The sequence below is a fragment of the Labeo rohita genome, chromosome 7, assembly GCF_022985175.1.
Source record: "Labeo rohita strain BAU-BD-2019 chromosome 7, IGBB_LRoh.1.0, whole genome shotgun sequence".
Classification (NCBI taxonomy): Eukaryota; Metazoa; Chordata; class Actinopteri; order Cypriniformes; family Cyprinidae; genus Labeo; species Labeo rohita.
Window position 1 is genome coordinate 53,101,791 of NC_066875.1, and position 15,713 is coordinate 53,117,503.

The 15,713-nt window shown below is 38.3% G+C and overlaps 1 protein-coding gene across 3 annotated transcripts in view; it reads right to left on the bottom strand.

Moving 5' to 3' along the window:
* nrxn2b (neurexin 2b) overlaps nucleotides 1-15,713 on the bottom strand; it is a 389,816-nt gene that overhangs the window by 162,900 nt on the left and 211,203 nt on the right. For all 3 annotated transcript variants that reach the window (XM_051115791.1, XM_051115790.1, XM_051115792.1), the window contains one exon: nucleotides 1,318-1,479. In XM_051115791.1, coding sequence (XP_050971748.1) covers nucleotides 1,318-1,479 — 162 coding nt within the window. The remainder of the gene's footprint in view (nucleotides 1-1,317; nucleotides 1,480-15,713) is intronic.

Sequence of the window (15,713 nt, forward strand, 5' to 3'; positions counted from 1 at the left end):
CACTCATAAACATCATTTCTATTCACATGGGGTTTTTGCTCAATGGGAAACTAATGATATTCCAACGGTCTAGTCATTAAATCTGTTAATTGGCGTTCAGTGAAATAAAATAAAGGTAACAATTTGCTCTCGATTAGTTTAGGTAGATTTCATTGCTTTTGGAGTAACGACGATCAAGAATGAAAAACTATGGCACACTAAAAGAAATCAGGCTTACACTTGTCAATACAATACAAAACTAGCTTTAAAAGAGTGAGTAATATTAATAACTATATAGATGTCTTTACAGCTGCTCGTCAGCACAAATACATCAACAAACTCTTTAAATGTCAAACACCAGCAGGTCTTTCTGTTTACTCCAAAAACACATAAATTGACACTTCAGTGTTTCAATGTTTTAAATTAATTCAGTGTTATGCAAAACTAACGCTGGGAACTAGAAATCCACTGCCCAGTTTCAGTCACTGCAACAAAAATGATTTACGCTAATGGATTTTTGTCAATTTTACATATTTGCATAATTTTACATTATTTTGCATATTTACATTAGTAGATTGAGCACAATGAGATGAAGTGGTGACAAAATGCTCAGCAATTACTGTGGCTCATTTTAAGTTAGTCAAAGCTATTTTTAACAGTGATAACAGCAACACACTCCGCCCACATGCCGTCACTCAAACAGTTAGCCCCGCCCCCGAACTCACCCCACTGGCTGAGCACGTCCTGACATCTGCTCACACAAACAGAAATGACATACTTCACCTTTGACCCTCAGATTGTCTCTCATTCATTTTGACCCTTTTTCCAGAAAATGCTAGTTAATGTTACGGGACTGCACTAAAACCTACTGACTATAAGGACTTGGATCATTTTTGTACTTCTGTGGGACTTTTTCCCACTTTGCTAAACTTGTGGTGATCCTACTTGTAAATCTCTCATTATATCACCAAATCTTGGATTCAGTCTTTTTAGCAACCGGTTTTCTTTCGGTCTTGTGTTTCTTTTTGGAACTGACCAATTGTAGGCCTCACTGATCTGAGCTCATGAAGTTTTTGAGTGAATATTGGCTAAATTATCCACAAATAATGTTTTTTTTCCACTCAAAAACTGAGGTGCATATGTCCAGATCAATGAAACCTACCATCAACCAGATCTTGAAAGAAATACAAAACCTGTCCTAACTGAAAGAAAACAAGTTGACTGCATCCAATATTTGGTGACAATACAGCACAAGCTGGTCGTTTTTAGCTGGGAACACCAAATTATGTTGAGCTCAAGAGTCGATTAGTGTTGTTCTTGACACGTGGTCTTACTCACATCTTTCAGGCAGCCCATGAAGTTGTTGCTGACAGGAGATCCGGGCAGGTCGGCCGTGTTCGGGCTTCCTCCGATGTAGAAGAAGTCATCGGATCCCAGCATGGTGTAATCCTCCTGCGTGTAACCGGTGGTGGTCAGAATACCGTCCACCGAGATAGTGACCTGCCGACGGCGCGAGCCGAGACACGGACGGACAGAGACAGAGAGAGATTTTCCCGGGAGGAAGAGAGAGACAGGAGAGAGGAGACAGAGACACTGGATTAAGGAGTCATTGTGGTTGTGCTGCTCTGAGTGTCTGTGCCGGCCGCCGGCGGCTCCGGGTGCGAGGAAACGCTTCTTTAAAGTGCAGCTGAACCCTAAAACTATCCTCAAACTCACCGTCCGACAACACGCCTCCACCACTGAATCACCACAGACGAGAAATCACGCTTTAATACGGCCGACACAGCCGATTTTAAACCGGGAATCAAACACACTTCTAATTCCAGCATGTGGGAAAAAAGCAGTGCTATTTATTTTGTTAATATTTTGAATTAGATTTCATTGACTTATTCTTTTTAAACTTTTATTTTTATTATTATAAAAGTTTTATTTTTGTTGTTTTGTCATTTGTTGTTTTTAAATGTGTCTATATGTATTCATTTTTATTTCAGTTTTAGTTATTTTAGTACATCAAGTTAAAATATCTGACATAAACATTACATTTAATTTTATTTCTGTTAACGTTTTTTTTTTCTTTTTTAGGAAACATTTTTTCTTTTTTTAAATGGTTTCAGCTTTAGTTAACTATAACAAGCCTGGTAAGGTTTCAGATTTTTCAGTTTAGACTTTTTTTTTTAACCTTTATTTATTTTATACAGTACAAATTGTGTCAAAGCAGCTTTACAGTGTTAAACAGGAAAATAATGTGTCGGTAATAAAACAAAATTAAATTCTGTTTTACAGACATATCGGTTGGCACGGCTCTGCCTTTCTCAGTATTTGTGTGTGTGTGTGTGTGCGTGTGAATGGCTCTCTCTGTGTCGCTCAGATCGTCTCCTGCTGCAGTAAATCAGAGAATCGGAGCAGCTGATGGTGTTTCATAACTCATTTTGCGTCTCTCCAGCAGTTTGGACACATTTTCCTGCTGAAGCTGTGATTGAGACGACGGCTCCGTAACGATTAACAAATCAACACATGCGCTCAAATGTGTTTACTGCAGCGCTTCGCTTTTTAAAATGATCTGTCAGGATCACTTATTTGTTGAATAATAATGATGTTTTTGGCCTTTCTGACTGAACGTGTCCAATTAAACCCTGCGCTGATAAAGGTTGACGCTTCGCAGCGAGGCGGACGACTTTATCTGTCAAAGTGTATTTTTATTCAACCGCTATCACGCGCTAGGCCCAAATGATTTCTCTTCACCTCTGCAAACAAAACACAAAGCAGCTTCTAATTAAATATGTGCTCCAAACAGCTGCCAAAGCCCATTATGGGTTCTTCGGTCGCTCTTCTCGTCAGCGGTCTGACGGCCTCAAACCAGAGAAATCTGCTGTGATTCAGTGAATTTGAGAATCAGCTGCACCTGAAGAAGCGCTTCCCATCGTCATCATCGCAGCATCGCTCGCTTCGCAAAAAGCTCTTTTCTTTCGTTCTCCTGTACAGCGCAACACATTTTTATGTCTGCCGTCGTACTCTGAGAGCTTTGGCCCGTCATGTTGTGGCGCTGACGTCAGTCTCGTCTGGGTTTGGACCTTCATCAAATCATCAGCGTGAGAGACTCGACTAAAGCGTTTCTCGGGGCTTCTTTCTCTTCTCCACGCTCTTAAAAATAAAGGTTTTCACAGCGATGCCACAGAAGAACAGCTTTCCTCAAAGCACTTTCAGCAATCAGTTCTTAAAAAGAACCGTCATTTCTTTTAATAATCCAAAGCAGTGGTTTTCGGCTCCGGTGTCGGGGATTTTGCACGTTCCCCTCATTGAACACACCTGAAAAGCTTTATTTTTAAGAGCGTATGAAGGTACGTTTGGGATGTACGTTTCTCAATCGGTTGTCGTGTTTTGCACCTAAAGACCCCATGATATGACGAGCCGCTTTGTGTGTTCACGTGTTTCCTTTTGAAACTGGCCTTCAGTGTGTCACATGATTCCAGAAGGAGGGACATTCACATTTTGTAGAGTGTGTGTTTGTTGGTGTGTGTGTTAATGTTAGTTTTAGAGTTAGTGTGTGTGTGTGTGTGTGTGTGTGTGTGAATTCAGTGTCTGGTAACGCTCTGGCATCATGTCAGTGTTTCAGTGCTCGTTTCTGGCCTGGACTCCAGCGTTATTACAATAAATAAATCATTACGCTGAGAGAAAGAGAACCAGCTGACAGCCACCTGTGAGAACCCAAGCGAGAGAGAGACAGAGAGAGACAGAGAGAGAGAGAGAAATGAGCGTTAGATCGGCTCATTCAGAACCGAAGAGGCGTCATATAAGCTTAAACGAACCGAACATCAGTCAGATCAAGAGCTTCAAAACAAGCACATTCATTTCCACAGCGCTTCATACAGCACAGACTGATTCAAAGCAGATTCACAGACATCAACAGGAAAAAACCAGTGTTAATGTTGAAAATTCATCAATTATGAAACTAATTCACTTTCAGCTCTACAGAAGACAACAGAGTCATTGTTCAGGTCTCCCAAAACCTTTTTATTGCTACATCGTTCTTAAGTACCTTGAAGTTAATACATGTTTCCTGAAACGTTCTTAGTTAAGTATAGCCTCTACAAGTCATACTTTCGTAAGGTTGGTCTGGATTAGAGTATGTGAGTGGAGCGCTGTGATTTTGAACGGAGCAAGGAGTGATTTTTTTTAAAAGCTGAAGTGTCGTGGTTTTCACTCGCTCCACATAGTCAGCTAGCTTGATAATAGACGGATCACTGAGATCAGAAAGAACGTCATGATTATATTGACAGCAATATACATGGTCGGGAGGTTTAGGAGGATAGTTTTTAAGGAATTTGTTTGCTCCTTCTAGATACTGAATATTTTCGGATGATTTCGCATGATTTAAACAGCACTAACAACACTTATTTACACACGGAGTTGCTATCTCAATAATGGATTCAATTAAATGTAATCTTACAGCGCTGCTTCATCTGTACCCGATTTCGAATGAGCAGAAATCTGTAGGAAATGCAGCAATAGATAAAATAACTGACAAAAATGAACTATTATTTTCATCCTTTACAAACAAAATTTGCACTGAAAAAAGCAAATGATACTTTTTAACGCTGACAACCACGTAATAAACGCGTGTGTGCGTGTGTAAAGATAAATAAATTATTAAAAAAAAAAAGTAACAAACTCGACAGAGCTAGCCTTCAGCCCCGAAATTCAGCTGCTGGTGGCTCACCTCTTTCTTTTTTTTCCCCCATAGTAGGCCTACAGTAACTGTTGGTTATACTGTATGTTTCACATGTTGTGCTTTTATCGTGTCATGTCGTCATCCAATACCAGGAATGAGTGATTTACTGCTGGGTGATCAACCCTGGCTGTGGAGTAAATAAAAACGCAATAGAAAACATATTGCGATAATATAAATGACCCTCAGAGTGAAGGCTGTACGTACTATAGCCTACTGCCAGTTCATGACATGCATGAGGTTGCGGGTTTCAAAAATATATAAAATATCCAGGGTTGGATTTAGTTTGCAACTTGGACTGGTCCTGATGAATGCAATTTTATCTATATTTTGGAAGTGTTTCTTGTTAAAAAGCACTCTTACCACAATCCAATTTTTTGTTGGACTTGTATAGGCCTAAGGTGATTTTGTGTGTGTGTGTGTATGTGTTTTCTCTCTGTCTTCTGTTAAAAGCTGTTAAATTATTAAGCAGTGTCTTGTGGAGAATTTTTTTTTTCCTTTTTAATGGGGTGTCCACTGGGAGGTTCTCTGGGCGTTTGTTTTTCTTTCTGACGTGATGTATGTGTTACGCAAGTTTGTTGCCTTCCAACAGGAAAGAGTTCGGTGTCTTTATCGCTGTCAACCAATTCAGCACCACCGCCATGGACAGCGCCCGGTAACGTCGCTCATGAGCAACCTCCTAAGGTATAGTTCGGGGACTATACCTTAGGAGCCAGGAACAGGTACACCTGTGGTTAAAGCACACCGTTAGAATCAGCGCAGAGTGTTAAGAGACAGCGTTATTAGGAAACGCACCCCAGATCAGTTCAGTTCAGTGTCACTGCTGCAAAGTGAGTGTCAGTATCCAGCTCAAGTTTTGTTCTCTTCTGTTATCAGTGCAGATCTGAATATCACTGAATATTACTTGTCTTTTGTCAGTTTTGGAGCTCTTCTATTCACCTTTGAGTAGTGAATAACAGGAGGCTGAGTGTTAGTCATGTCTTTTATGGCTGATGTTCAGAATAACGTCGGTGATCTTGAGTTTATATTTACAGCTGATCCAGACGACTGACCTTGAGCGGCTGCCGAATCGTCACGCTGTCGTTAGCCAAGGACGGTTATTTGAGATCTGTGTTCACGGATTGTGTGCTGCTAATGGACGCTGCGTTTGCTTCTCTGTGACTGAACTCTGATGATCTTCTGATGAAATCAGCTTCACGTGTGGAGACTCCAGACTAATGAATTGCTGCTTTTACTGAAATATGTTGCTTTTTATTATCTGAGATGTGCTGTGACAATATAATGCAATTATCATCAAGTACTCACAGCACAGATTGTTGTGTTGGAGTCAAATGAGAGAAAAACATGAGATCTGGTGTATTTGTACAACACATTTCACACACGCCACAGCTTTCAGCTTTTAATCAATTCATTTAGGCTTTGCATTTATAATCAATTTGTTTATAATGAATTCCACTACAATTTATGTTTGTTTTATATTCTCAGTTTGTGTTCTGCTCTAAATAAGATTTGCTGTGGAGTGAGAAAAAGAAAAATACATGATTATAGTGTTTGGAATTGGAAACATTTTATTTACAGACATTATTTCTGAATGCAATAATAAAATGTGGCTTATCTATGTTTTTTTTTTTCCCACACATCAGTGCAATTTTGACCTGATGTGACGGACAGTCAAGCTCGACTTATTTTCTGGAAAATTCACTGCAAAAAATAGTTTCTTCTTCGGTTTTTGTCTTGTTTTCCCGTATAAATCTCTAAACAATTTCAAATCATCGACTGGAGAAGCAAATGGACAAGAAGTCTAGTTTTCTGAAAAACATGCCAAAATGTACTGAGTTTGTACTTAAAATGAGAAACAAATCTGCCAAAGCATCAAGAAAAATATACTTAATTAAAAGAGAAAACACATTTTTGAGAGAGAGTGACTTAACATCATAACTTATTTTGCTTTCAAGTAAATGTGTCTTGATTGAACAGATTTTCTACATCTGCACTGGAAATCATGACAGGAATGTAGAGGAAGAGCGTGATGTCTGTCGTTGTCTCCAGCAGCATATAGAAACACATGAAAACACAAACCCTGATCATGCTCATAATTGTCTGATTTCAGCTCAGTGGCTCACACAAACATATTTCATGAGGTTGCATCATGAACAAATGCCTCTAGTCAAAGAACAATGAAAGGTTTTGAGAGTCAAACGGACGATCGCCGGATTCACATCTACTGTAACGCGCTGCGCCGGTCATTAAACGCACATGAACACTGTACAGATCTCAACTACGCTCATTCTCCTTCACGATGATGAAAGCGTCTCAACACAGAGTTACAGCAATAACAGGACAAACTCAACTGCTGCTGAACTTCAGATTCAGAACTTCATTTTACAGTAGATGTTCTGTGAAAACACAATGCTACTGACCTTATCTTATTTTCCAGTACAAATATCTAAACGTTCTTAAGTCAAGATGCATTTATGTGAAAAGCAAAATGTCTTGATTTATGAAAAAAAATTACATGAGAAGTTTATGAAAAAGATCACACATACAAACACACGCACAAAAATAAAACGAGTTTATGCTTAAAACGAGGACAAATATCAGCCAATGGGGGCAGAAAATGTTCATTTAAGGTGAAAACAAGTGACTCCACTGACGGAGAACTGCTCTTGTTTTGGTCATAAATGCACTTTATTCTGATACATTATTTTTCAGAAACAAAGCTTAATCTCAGGTTATTTTGCTGCTTCAGTGAAAGTATCCCGATTTATGAACGCTTAGATATTTGTGCTGGAAAACAAGACAGAAATCCTGGGGAAGGCGAGAAGTTCCACAGTGTGACAAATGAATTGGTAAAATGACAGAATATGTGGCCTCTGATTCATATCTAGAAGCTCAGCACAGCTGCTTGTATAAGGCTAATCACACGTAAGAATAGCAGAATGCCGTTTAAAGTGGTTTGAGATGAAGTGCCTCACATCACACCGCAGGACGCGTCAGATTTACACCGTAATTGATGTCAGCGCACCATTTACTCGGCGAGGACTCATTTTAACAGCCTCAGGATTCGCCTGCAGACAAATGTCAGGTCAACGCCAGCGACAGGTTTCACAAACCGCATTAAATATACATTTATATATAAACCACCAGGAAAATGATGTAATATGTGGAAAGCGATTAAATGACAAGCGTCTTCCCCAGTCGTTTGACCCAAACGCACAGATTCACGTGATTTACGGGAAGAAAAATCACCTGTCGCTCCGTGAACAGACACTAATGCAATCAGCTGCTGGAAAAACACATTTGGCCTGTCAGACGCATGAAACATCACGCTCCTGTTGCTTCACTGCTCACATGACCCACACACACAAGCAAAATGACTTACAACATTAATCTTATGTGTTTATTTATTTCGTTTAGATGACAAGAACAACCAATTTTGGCCTGTAGCATCAGAAAAATAATCTTGTTTTCCCTTTTAATTAAGTTCATTGGCAGATATTTTGCTTCATAAACTCAATTTTCATACAACTTTGACAAAACGCTTTAAGTCATTTTGCTTCTTCAGTTAATGTTTAAACAAAAGACTGAGCAAGAAAATCAGAAAATCTGTTCTGAACATGTGAAATCAAGTGTTTTCATGTGAATAATGCACTAAATATAACATGATTGATATTATGTGTATTATTTAGAGATCGACCCATATATCGATTTACCAATATTCTTCCCGATATTTAAGCATTTTACCGTAATCGGTTATCGGTTTTGTAATATCGGATTCACGATGAACGCAGCCATCTTGTGGGTGTTTTGAGAATTACCGGCAGGATCGATTTCAGCGCGTCTGAGGGGAGACGAGACGACAGCGACAGCATGGTTGTAATTGTAATTAGTAAACTTTATTAAACATATCAGCCATTAATGCACATATTAGATGTGTTACGTAAGTGCCTAATATGTAGTTCATTTATGCAGCTTTGGCTCTAAGAAATAGACAAACTCACAGTCACGTAAGATAATGTGTCCTAATAAACACATAAATTTGTCTGAATTAAATAATATACAGCCATGAATGAGCACATGTTGGAAATAAAAGCGCTTAATATAAATCTCTGTGTTGTATATCATTAATCTCGTGAAGTCACTTTCAACAATTGGGTTGATGCTCTGATGGCCACCGCATGTGACTTTTAACAAGATTCACTTGTTTAAAACACCCTCAATTATACGAACATTTACTATATAACCATTATTTCGCTGATACACATCTAAAAATATACAACTCTATGGAAATGAATTATTTATTATCTCCGTGAGCGATCGCAGTTTGAGTACAGCTCTGTGTAAACAGCGCTTTGTCAGGATCTAGAACGACACAATATTAGTGATTCTGATATAACATACCAGTTTAGAAATGCAATAAAATACGATGTTTTGTTTGTTATATTCCAATATTTCAGAGAATATTATTCAGTCAATTAACATTATCCAGTGAGCTGTTCTTCACTCTTCATATTAAACAGCTTATAAACCTACTAAAACTGTAGTTTAAATGACTCCTTTATTTATTTATTTTCTCCATCTGAAAACATTAGACATTCTACATTTGTTTTGCTTAGTGTTGCAGCTGATGCATTTTATAAATAATAAAAAAAACATATAAATAAAAAGTTTTTATTGTTGTAATATGAAGATTAAGGAGGAAAAATCAAAGTGAAGTATGGACTTACTTCACTCAGTCACTGATTTACTTTATAACAGTAAATAAATATCGGTTCTGCATATCGGTTATCGGCCACATAAACATGCAAATAATCGGTATCGGTTATAAAAAAAAAATCAATATCGGTCGATCAATAGTATTATTTGCATCTGCATGTCTATGGGCCTCATATTCTGTCTGATTTTTTTAGATTAAAAACATAAAACTACACAAGATCTAAGAAAGTTTATGAACCAGATGACATTAAATATAAATGTTCACAATTTTGTAAGATGAATTTTCAGAAAGATATCAACCCTAACCACGTAAAGTCACATTAATTTGTATTTTTTAAAGCAGCTTTACAGAAAATCACAATGTTAATGTTTTTAAATATATTTATATCTGCATGTGTTATAGTCACATTTATCAGATGATATTTTGTACTGATATACTCCGTCAGGCAGGTGAGATCTGCTGTATGGTGTTATGTGAGTGTTAACAGGACCAAGCGCATCAGCTGTTAATGGGAATACGGTCGAGCGTGTGCGCGTTAGCTCTATATGCTGCGCTTCTGTTGTTCAGCGTCGACTGATCTCAGAGAAACTAAAGCAGCGTCAGCTGCCGCACTTGTGCTCTGTGCTGCAGATAAGCGCTGAAATCCTCGCACAGCAGCGCCGGCAGCTCGTGTGCATCTGAAACACAGCCGCTCCAGGCCAGATAAGTCAAGCCGCAGCTCCTACATCTTACAGGCTCGGCGAGCTGATAATGTGTTAATGGGCCGTTTGTCTCTTAGATATATTGACTTATTTACCCTAAAACCCCTCGTGACAAGACAGAGAGCATGTTCAGATAAGCACACGTAATCCCTCACTCAAACACACCGGAATACTAAAACCATCAGCGTCGAAACCAGAAACTACGGCCGCTTCACCGCAAACACACGACAGTAATGCAGCAGCAGCAGCAGCACAGAGACAATGAATACAACACTGAGAGAGAGAGAGAGAGAGAGAGAGAGAGAGAGAGAGAGAGAGAGAGAGCATATGAAGGTGTGTGCAGTGGAGTGTTGTTTTCCTGACACACACAATCAACATCAACCACACCTACAACACACACACACATCACATGACTCTGCAGCAGTACAGGGCCGGATTCACCAAACATATTCTTATTAACTGCCATTTTAAAGAAGAAAATAGTTAGGTTATTAAAAATACAGTAAGATGGTGAAATATTATTACTGTGTAAAATGTATTTGACTGCTGTGATGCGCAGCTGAATTTTCAGCATCGTTACTCCAGTCTTCAGTGTCACATGATCCTTCAGAAATCATTCTAATATGCTGATTTGCTGCTCAACAAACATTTATGATTATTAGCAATGTTAAAAACAGTTGTGCTGCCCAATATTTTTGTGGAAACAGTCATACGTTTTATTTTTCAGGATTTACAGACTAACAGAAAGTTCAAAAGAACAGCGTTTATTTATTTTGTATCATTATAAATAAATGTATTGTCACTTTTGATCAGATTACTGTGTCCTTGATGAATAAAAATGTTCATTTCTGTTAAAAAATCTTATTGACACCACAATTTTGAACAGTAGTGTATATCAGTATTTCATATCAGATTCACCAGCGCAGTCTTCACTGATAAAAATGATTTGTGGTGAAGTAAATAATACATTAAAAACGTAATGTAATAAAAACATAAAAAATGTAATTTCTACATTAATTTAGTGCAGGCTAGAATAAAAAAAATAAATGAAGTACATTTCTATATTGTACTCAATTAAATCTTGTAGAAATCTAGTAAAGTATGAACTTATAAGTATATTTTACTTGGAATTGTTGGTTATGTTTACAAGGATTTTTAAAGTAAATATCAAAGTTATGATCCCGTAAATATCATCTTAAAAGGACAACAATCTGTCTGCTTACTTACTTACATGTTTGTAAGTGAACCACATGCTTTAAAAGCACTCTTCGTTTCGTTGTGCTACATTGTTAAAGTACATTTTTTAATAAATCGTGACTGAGTGAAATGTTCTTGAGTGTTGCAGATTAACTTAAAATAATTAAGTAGAAATTACTCATCAAACTCTAACCAGCCACTTTAAATTATTTCCTTTGCTATTTTTTTTTTTTTTTTACCTAACTTAGTTATATAGATTTTACTTAATTCAATATTTACATTTTACTTGTGTGCAAAAAAACTTGCAAAAGGAAAATTAAGTAAATCTTACTTATTGTTTTTTTCAGTGTTGGGTAAGACTTTATTTTAAGGTGTCCGTACTTACTTGCTATTAAAATAACAATTAATCATGCATAATGACATGCAAGTAACAGTAAGACAAACCCTAATCCCAACCCTAACCATATAGCAAGCAACTTCTTAAAAATGAATAGAATTTATCTTTTTTATTGTATTTATTTGTTTATTTTTATTTTTTTGGTGAATCCAACCCCTGATCCCCGACCAGCATTCACATCACATCACATCACATCAGTTTATCATCAGCAGATGAATTATGATCAGAATAATAACGTTGTACTCTCACCGGCTCCGCCGTATCCATATGAACACTGTATTCACACAATTATTCAAAGAATACTGCATTTGCCAAAACTCCCACAATGCACTGCACTCAACATCTCCTCCATCGCTCATTATCTGATCAGAGCGACAAAAGTTCAGACACTTTTACATAAGAACTGGATAAAAATGTAAAATAAGTGTTGATTTCTGAGCCACTTGTGAATCAACTACTGAGCACAACGAGGTCACGAGACAGAAATGAAGCGTTTATCTGAATAATTCAGACGCTTTCAATCTGCATTTCCAGTCAGCAGCAGTCAGTTCAGTAAACTAGTCTTCCACCGCTAACATAACCAATGTCTAATTCATCTCACAGCTCGTTCTGATCAAGATCTGCACACGAGACGTCTGATGGCTAACCGCAGTCTGCTCTGCTTCTATAGTATTATACAGTAAATAAGACGTTAACACTGGCGCGGTAATCCTGCAGTACCAAGAAGATGCTGACCAAGGTCTGAGTCTAAATGATCCAAAAACAGCTCACACACACACACAGTGTATAACTGCATGTGTGCTGAATGCAGATGGCGTCATTCAACAGCTCGTTTGCACTGATGAATTCAACACTCGACTCAAGACTGTCTTAAAGACGATCGGACCTCATGATCCGGAGCGTTACACCTGCTCTCCATCACACACATTCGCTGTCACTTTCACCTCAGTCAGGCTGAGAACCAGCATCCGTCAGCAGCACTGACACAACTACTAACCATACCTTGTCACATTACAAGCTACTAGTTTAACCAGAGTTAGGCTACAGTCACACTAACCTTGGCTAAACAAGATGCATGAAGCACACCGATACAATATAAAACGGCTAAATGTTCTCTTAATTGACGTTAGTGTCGTTTTCTAATAATACCTAAACATACTTGAAATAAGATCATGCTTCTGAATCAAAGCGACGTAGGAGAACAAGAGATGTTTTCAGAGACTCTCTTGAATATCCTTTTAACATCCAAAATACACATTCAAGTGTTTATTTTATTGTACTTCATCTATTTGCGTCTGTAGATGTAATTCCAGTCTATATCTTTAAAGAGTTTGTGTCTCCGCTTCAGCAGCACAAACGCAGCAGTTTTATTCCTCTCTGTATTCTGAAGGTTTTTACTGAGGGCTTTGTTCATATATCGTTTGATTGATTTATACATTTTATTCCTAAGACATGGTGAAAATTTGTCTGTTGACAGTATTGATGGAGTGATACAACATGAAATCCAAAATCCCCTTCGTAAAACATTTAACTCTAATAAGACGACAAAATGAATCAAAACTGATGAAGCTGCCTTTAGACTTCTGTTATAAAAATGTATGCAAATTAGCGCCTATTTAAACTTGTAATACAACACATGTTTGCGGTTCCTAATGTAATAACTCGACTGGGGAATTACGGCGATATCTGTTAGTTATTTTTTTGTGGTTCGTGGCAAATTGGGTCTAAACGCATCTTGTTTTAATGCTGTTCAGATGAGTATTTTGACAGTGTAATGCTCACACAAAAACAACTGAAAAATCTCAATTAGGACATGACAGAATCAAACTCATACTGTGCAACAAAAACTACAAATGTAATCAAAATCACGACGCTGAACAGCGGAATTGAAACACACTGATTTAACTTAGTGATTGTTTTCTGAAGCAGTTCACTGAGAGTATCTGTCACTCAAACCAATCATGTGAAGCGCTGAAACGAGTCAGATTTCCCACAGCTCGCTGAGCAACACAATGAGACGCCAAGCGCCGAGCTCCTGTCAATATCGGCCGCTTACGGCAGGAGCCACATTATCTGTAAGCAGCAGAACCGCCGACGCGCTACTCCAACGAGCGCTTGCGTTAGCGGCGGCGACTCTCGTTAGTCACGTTAACCGCGTCCCGTTAGCAGCGCCACACGAACCAGTCTGAGCGTGAAGACGCAATATCACACCGCAGCTACTTCCCTTGATAAAATCCTCCATCTTGTTGTCATCGGGCCGTTCTAATACATCTGGCAGAATTGATCACCTGTCAGCCATGAAATAATTATTTGATATTGATGCAGTGCAGCGCCGGCTCCGGCCGTTCGCATTAGACGAGCGCTGGCAGCTCATTTATACTCGCCAAACGAGCCGCCGCAGACAAACCGTTGCTGCCCTGACCGAAGCGTCTCCAGCCAAACGCCGCCGGCTAATGGACGCGTCTGATTGCCATTACATCAATCTGAAAGAATCGCCCTGCACATCAAATCATTGCCAGTGATAGAGAATGTGATTGCGCGAGTCTGATTCGACTGCCCGGCGGCGGGACGGTCCCGGGGTCACCTCACACACATCATTAAAAACGCATTAGAGATTCACATCACACACACTTCACTTTACACAATCAACACGACACGCGCTGGACTACACAAGACTGTTCGTTCAACTTCAAGAGCAAACGAGGAGAAACTCATGTGACCGTCAGTGACTTCATTGTTACTTTACGATGTATTTTTAACCACACATAAACTACACTACTGTTCAAAACTTCACTGTCAGTATGAATTGTTCTATTTTTTTTAAGAAATAAACATTTTTTATGTATCATGGATGCATTAATCTGATCAAAAGTGACAGCATTTATAATGTTAGAAAATGAATAAACGCTGTTCCTTTGAACTTTCTACTCATCTGTGAATCCTGAAAAAATAAAATGTATGACAGTTTCAGCAGCACAACTGTTTTTAAAATTGCTAATAATCAAAAATGTTTGTTGAGCAGCAAATCAGCATATTAGAATGATTTCTGAAGGATCATGTGACACTGAAGACTGGAGTAATGATGCTGAAAATTCAGCTGCGCATCACAGAAATAAATTACAGTTTAACACGTATTTACACAGAAAACAGCTGATTTACACTGCAATAATATTTCAGTGTTTTCACTGTATTTTATCAAATAAATGCCATCTTGGTAAGCAGAAGAAACTTTTTTCAGAAATATAGAAAAAAATCCCAAACTTTTGAACAGTAGTGCATATAAATAAGTGATGCATTACAAGACAGTGTTTGATTCATACATTAATAACTCTTCATCTTGTTTAGGGTATAATGCATTACAATCAGATTTCTGATAACCAAAAAAAAAGAAAATAGTAACCACTACATTAACACTCATTTCTATCAATGCATGGAGTACAGAAACCAGAAACACAAAATCTACAGCAGCTCAGATTGAGGAGGTTCAAAGCAAACAGCAGCAGTCCAGCACCAGTCTGAACTCATCAGCTACTGAACCAAACACGGATGTTCCTTCATACGACACAGTGTGAAACACGTCAGATCTGCTTCAGACCAAGCTGAATCTGAGCATCTCCTGATAGTCAAACAGGTTTTTAGATCAGCTGGGAATTGAATCCAACACACGTTATGAATCTCAATCAAGTTCAGCATCTCAAAGCAGGTTCCTCAAGCTGTGCGGTCCTCGAAATCTTTCTCTCTCACGAGCCGAGTTTGTAAGATTCAAACAGACGGCAAAACACACAGAAAATGACTGAGCGTCTGAAACACACAAGCACTCAGTGCCCATCTGTCAATCAAACCATGATGAAAATGTTCAAGGAAGGAACAAAATGCAGCAAACTATTCTGATAAAAATCAAGTGAACGACTGTTAAAGCACCGTCACAATATCAAACTGCAAAACATCATCTCCTTAATCAATGTCTGTACGTTTCAATTACAAACTATATATAAA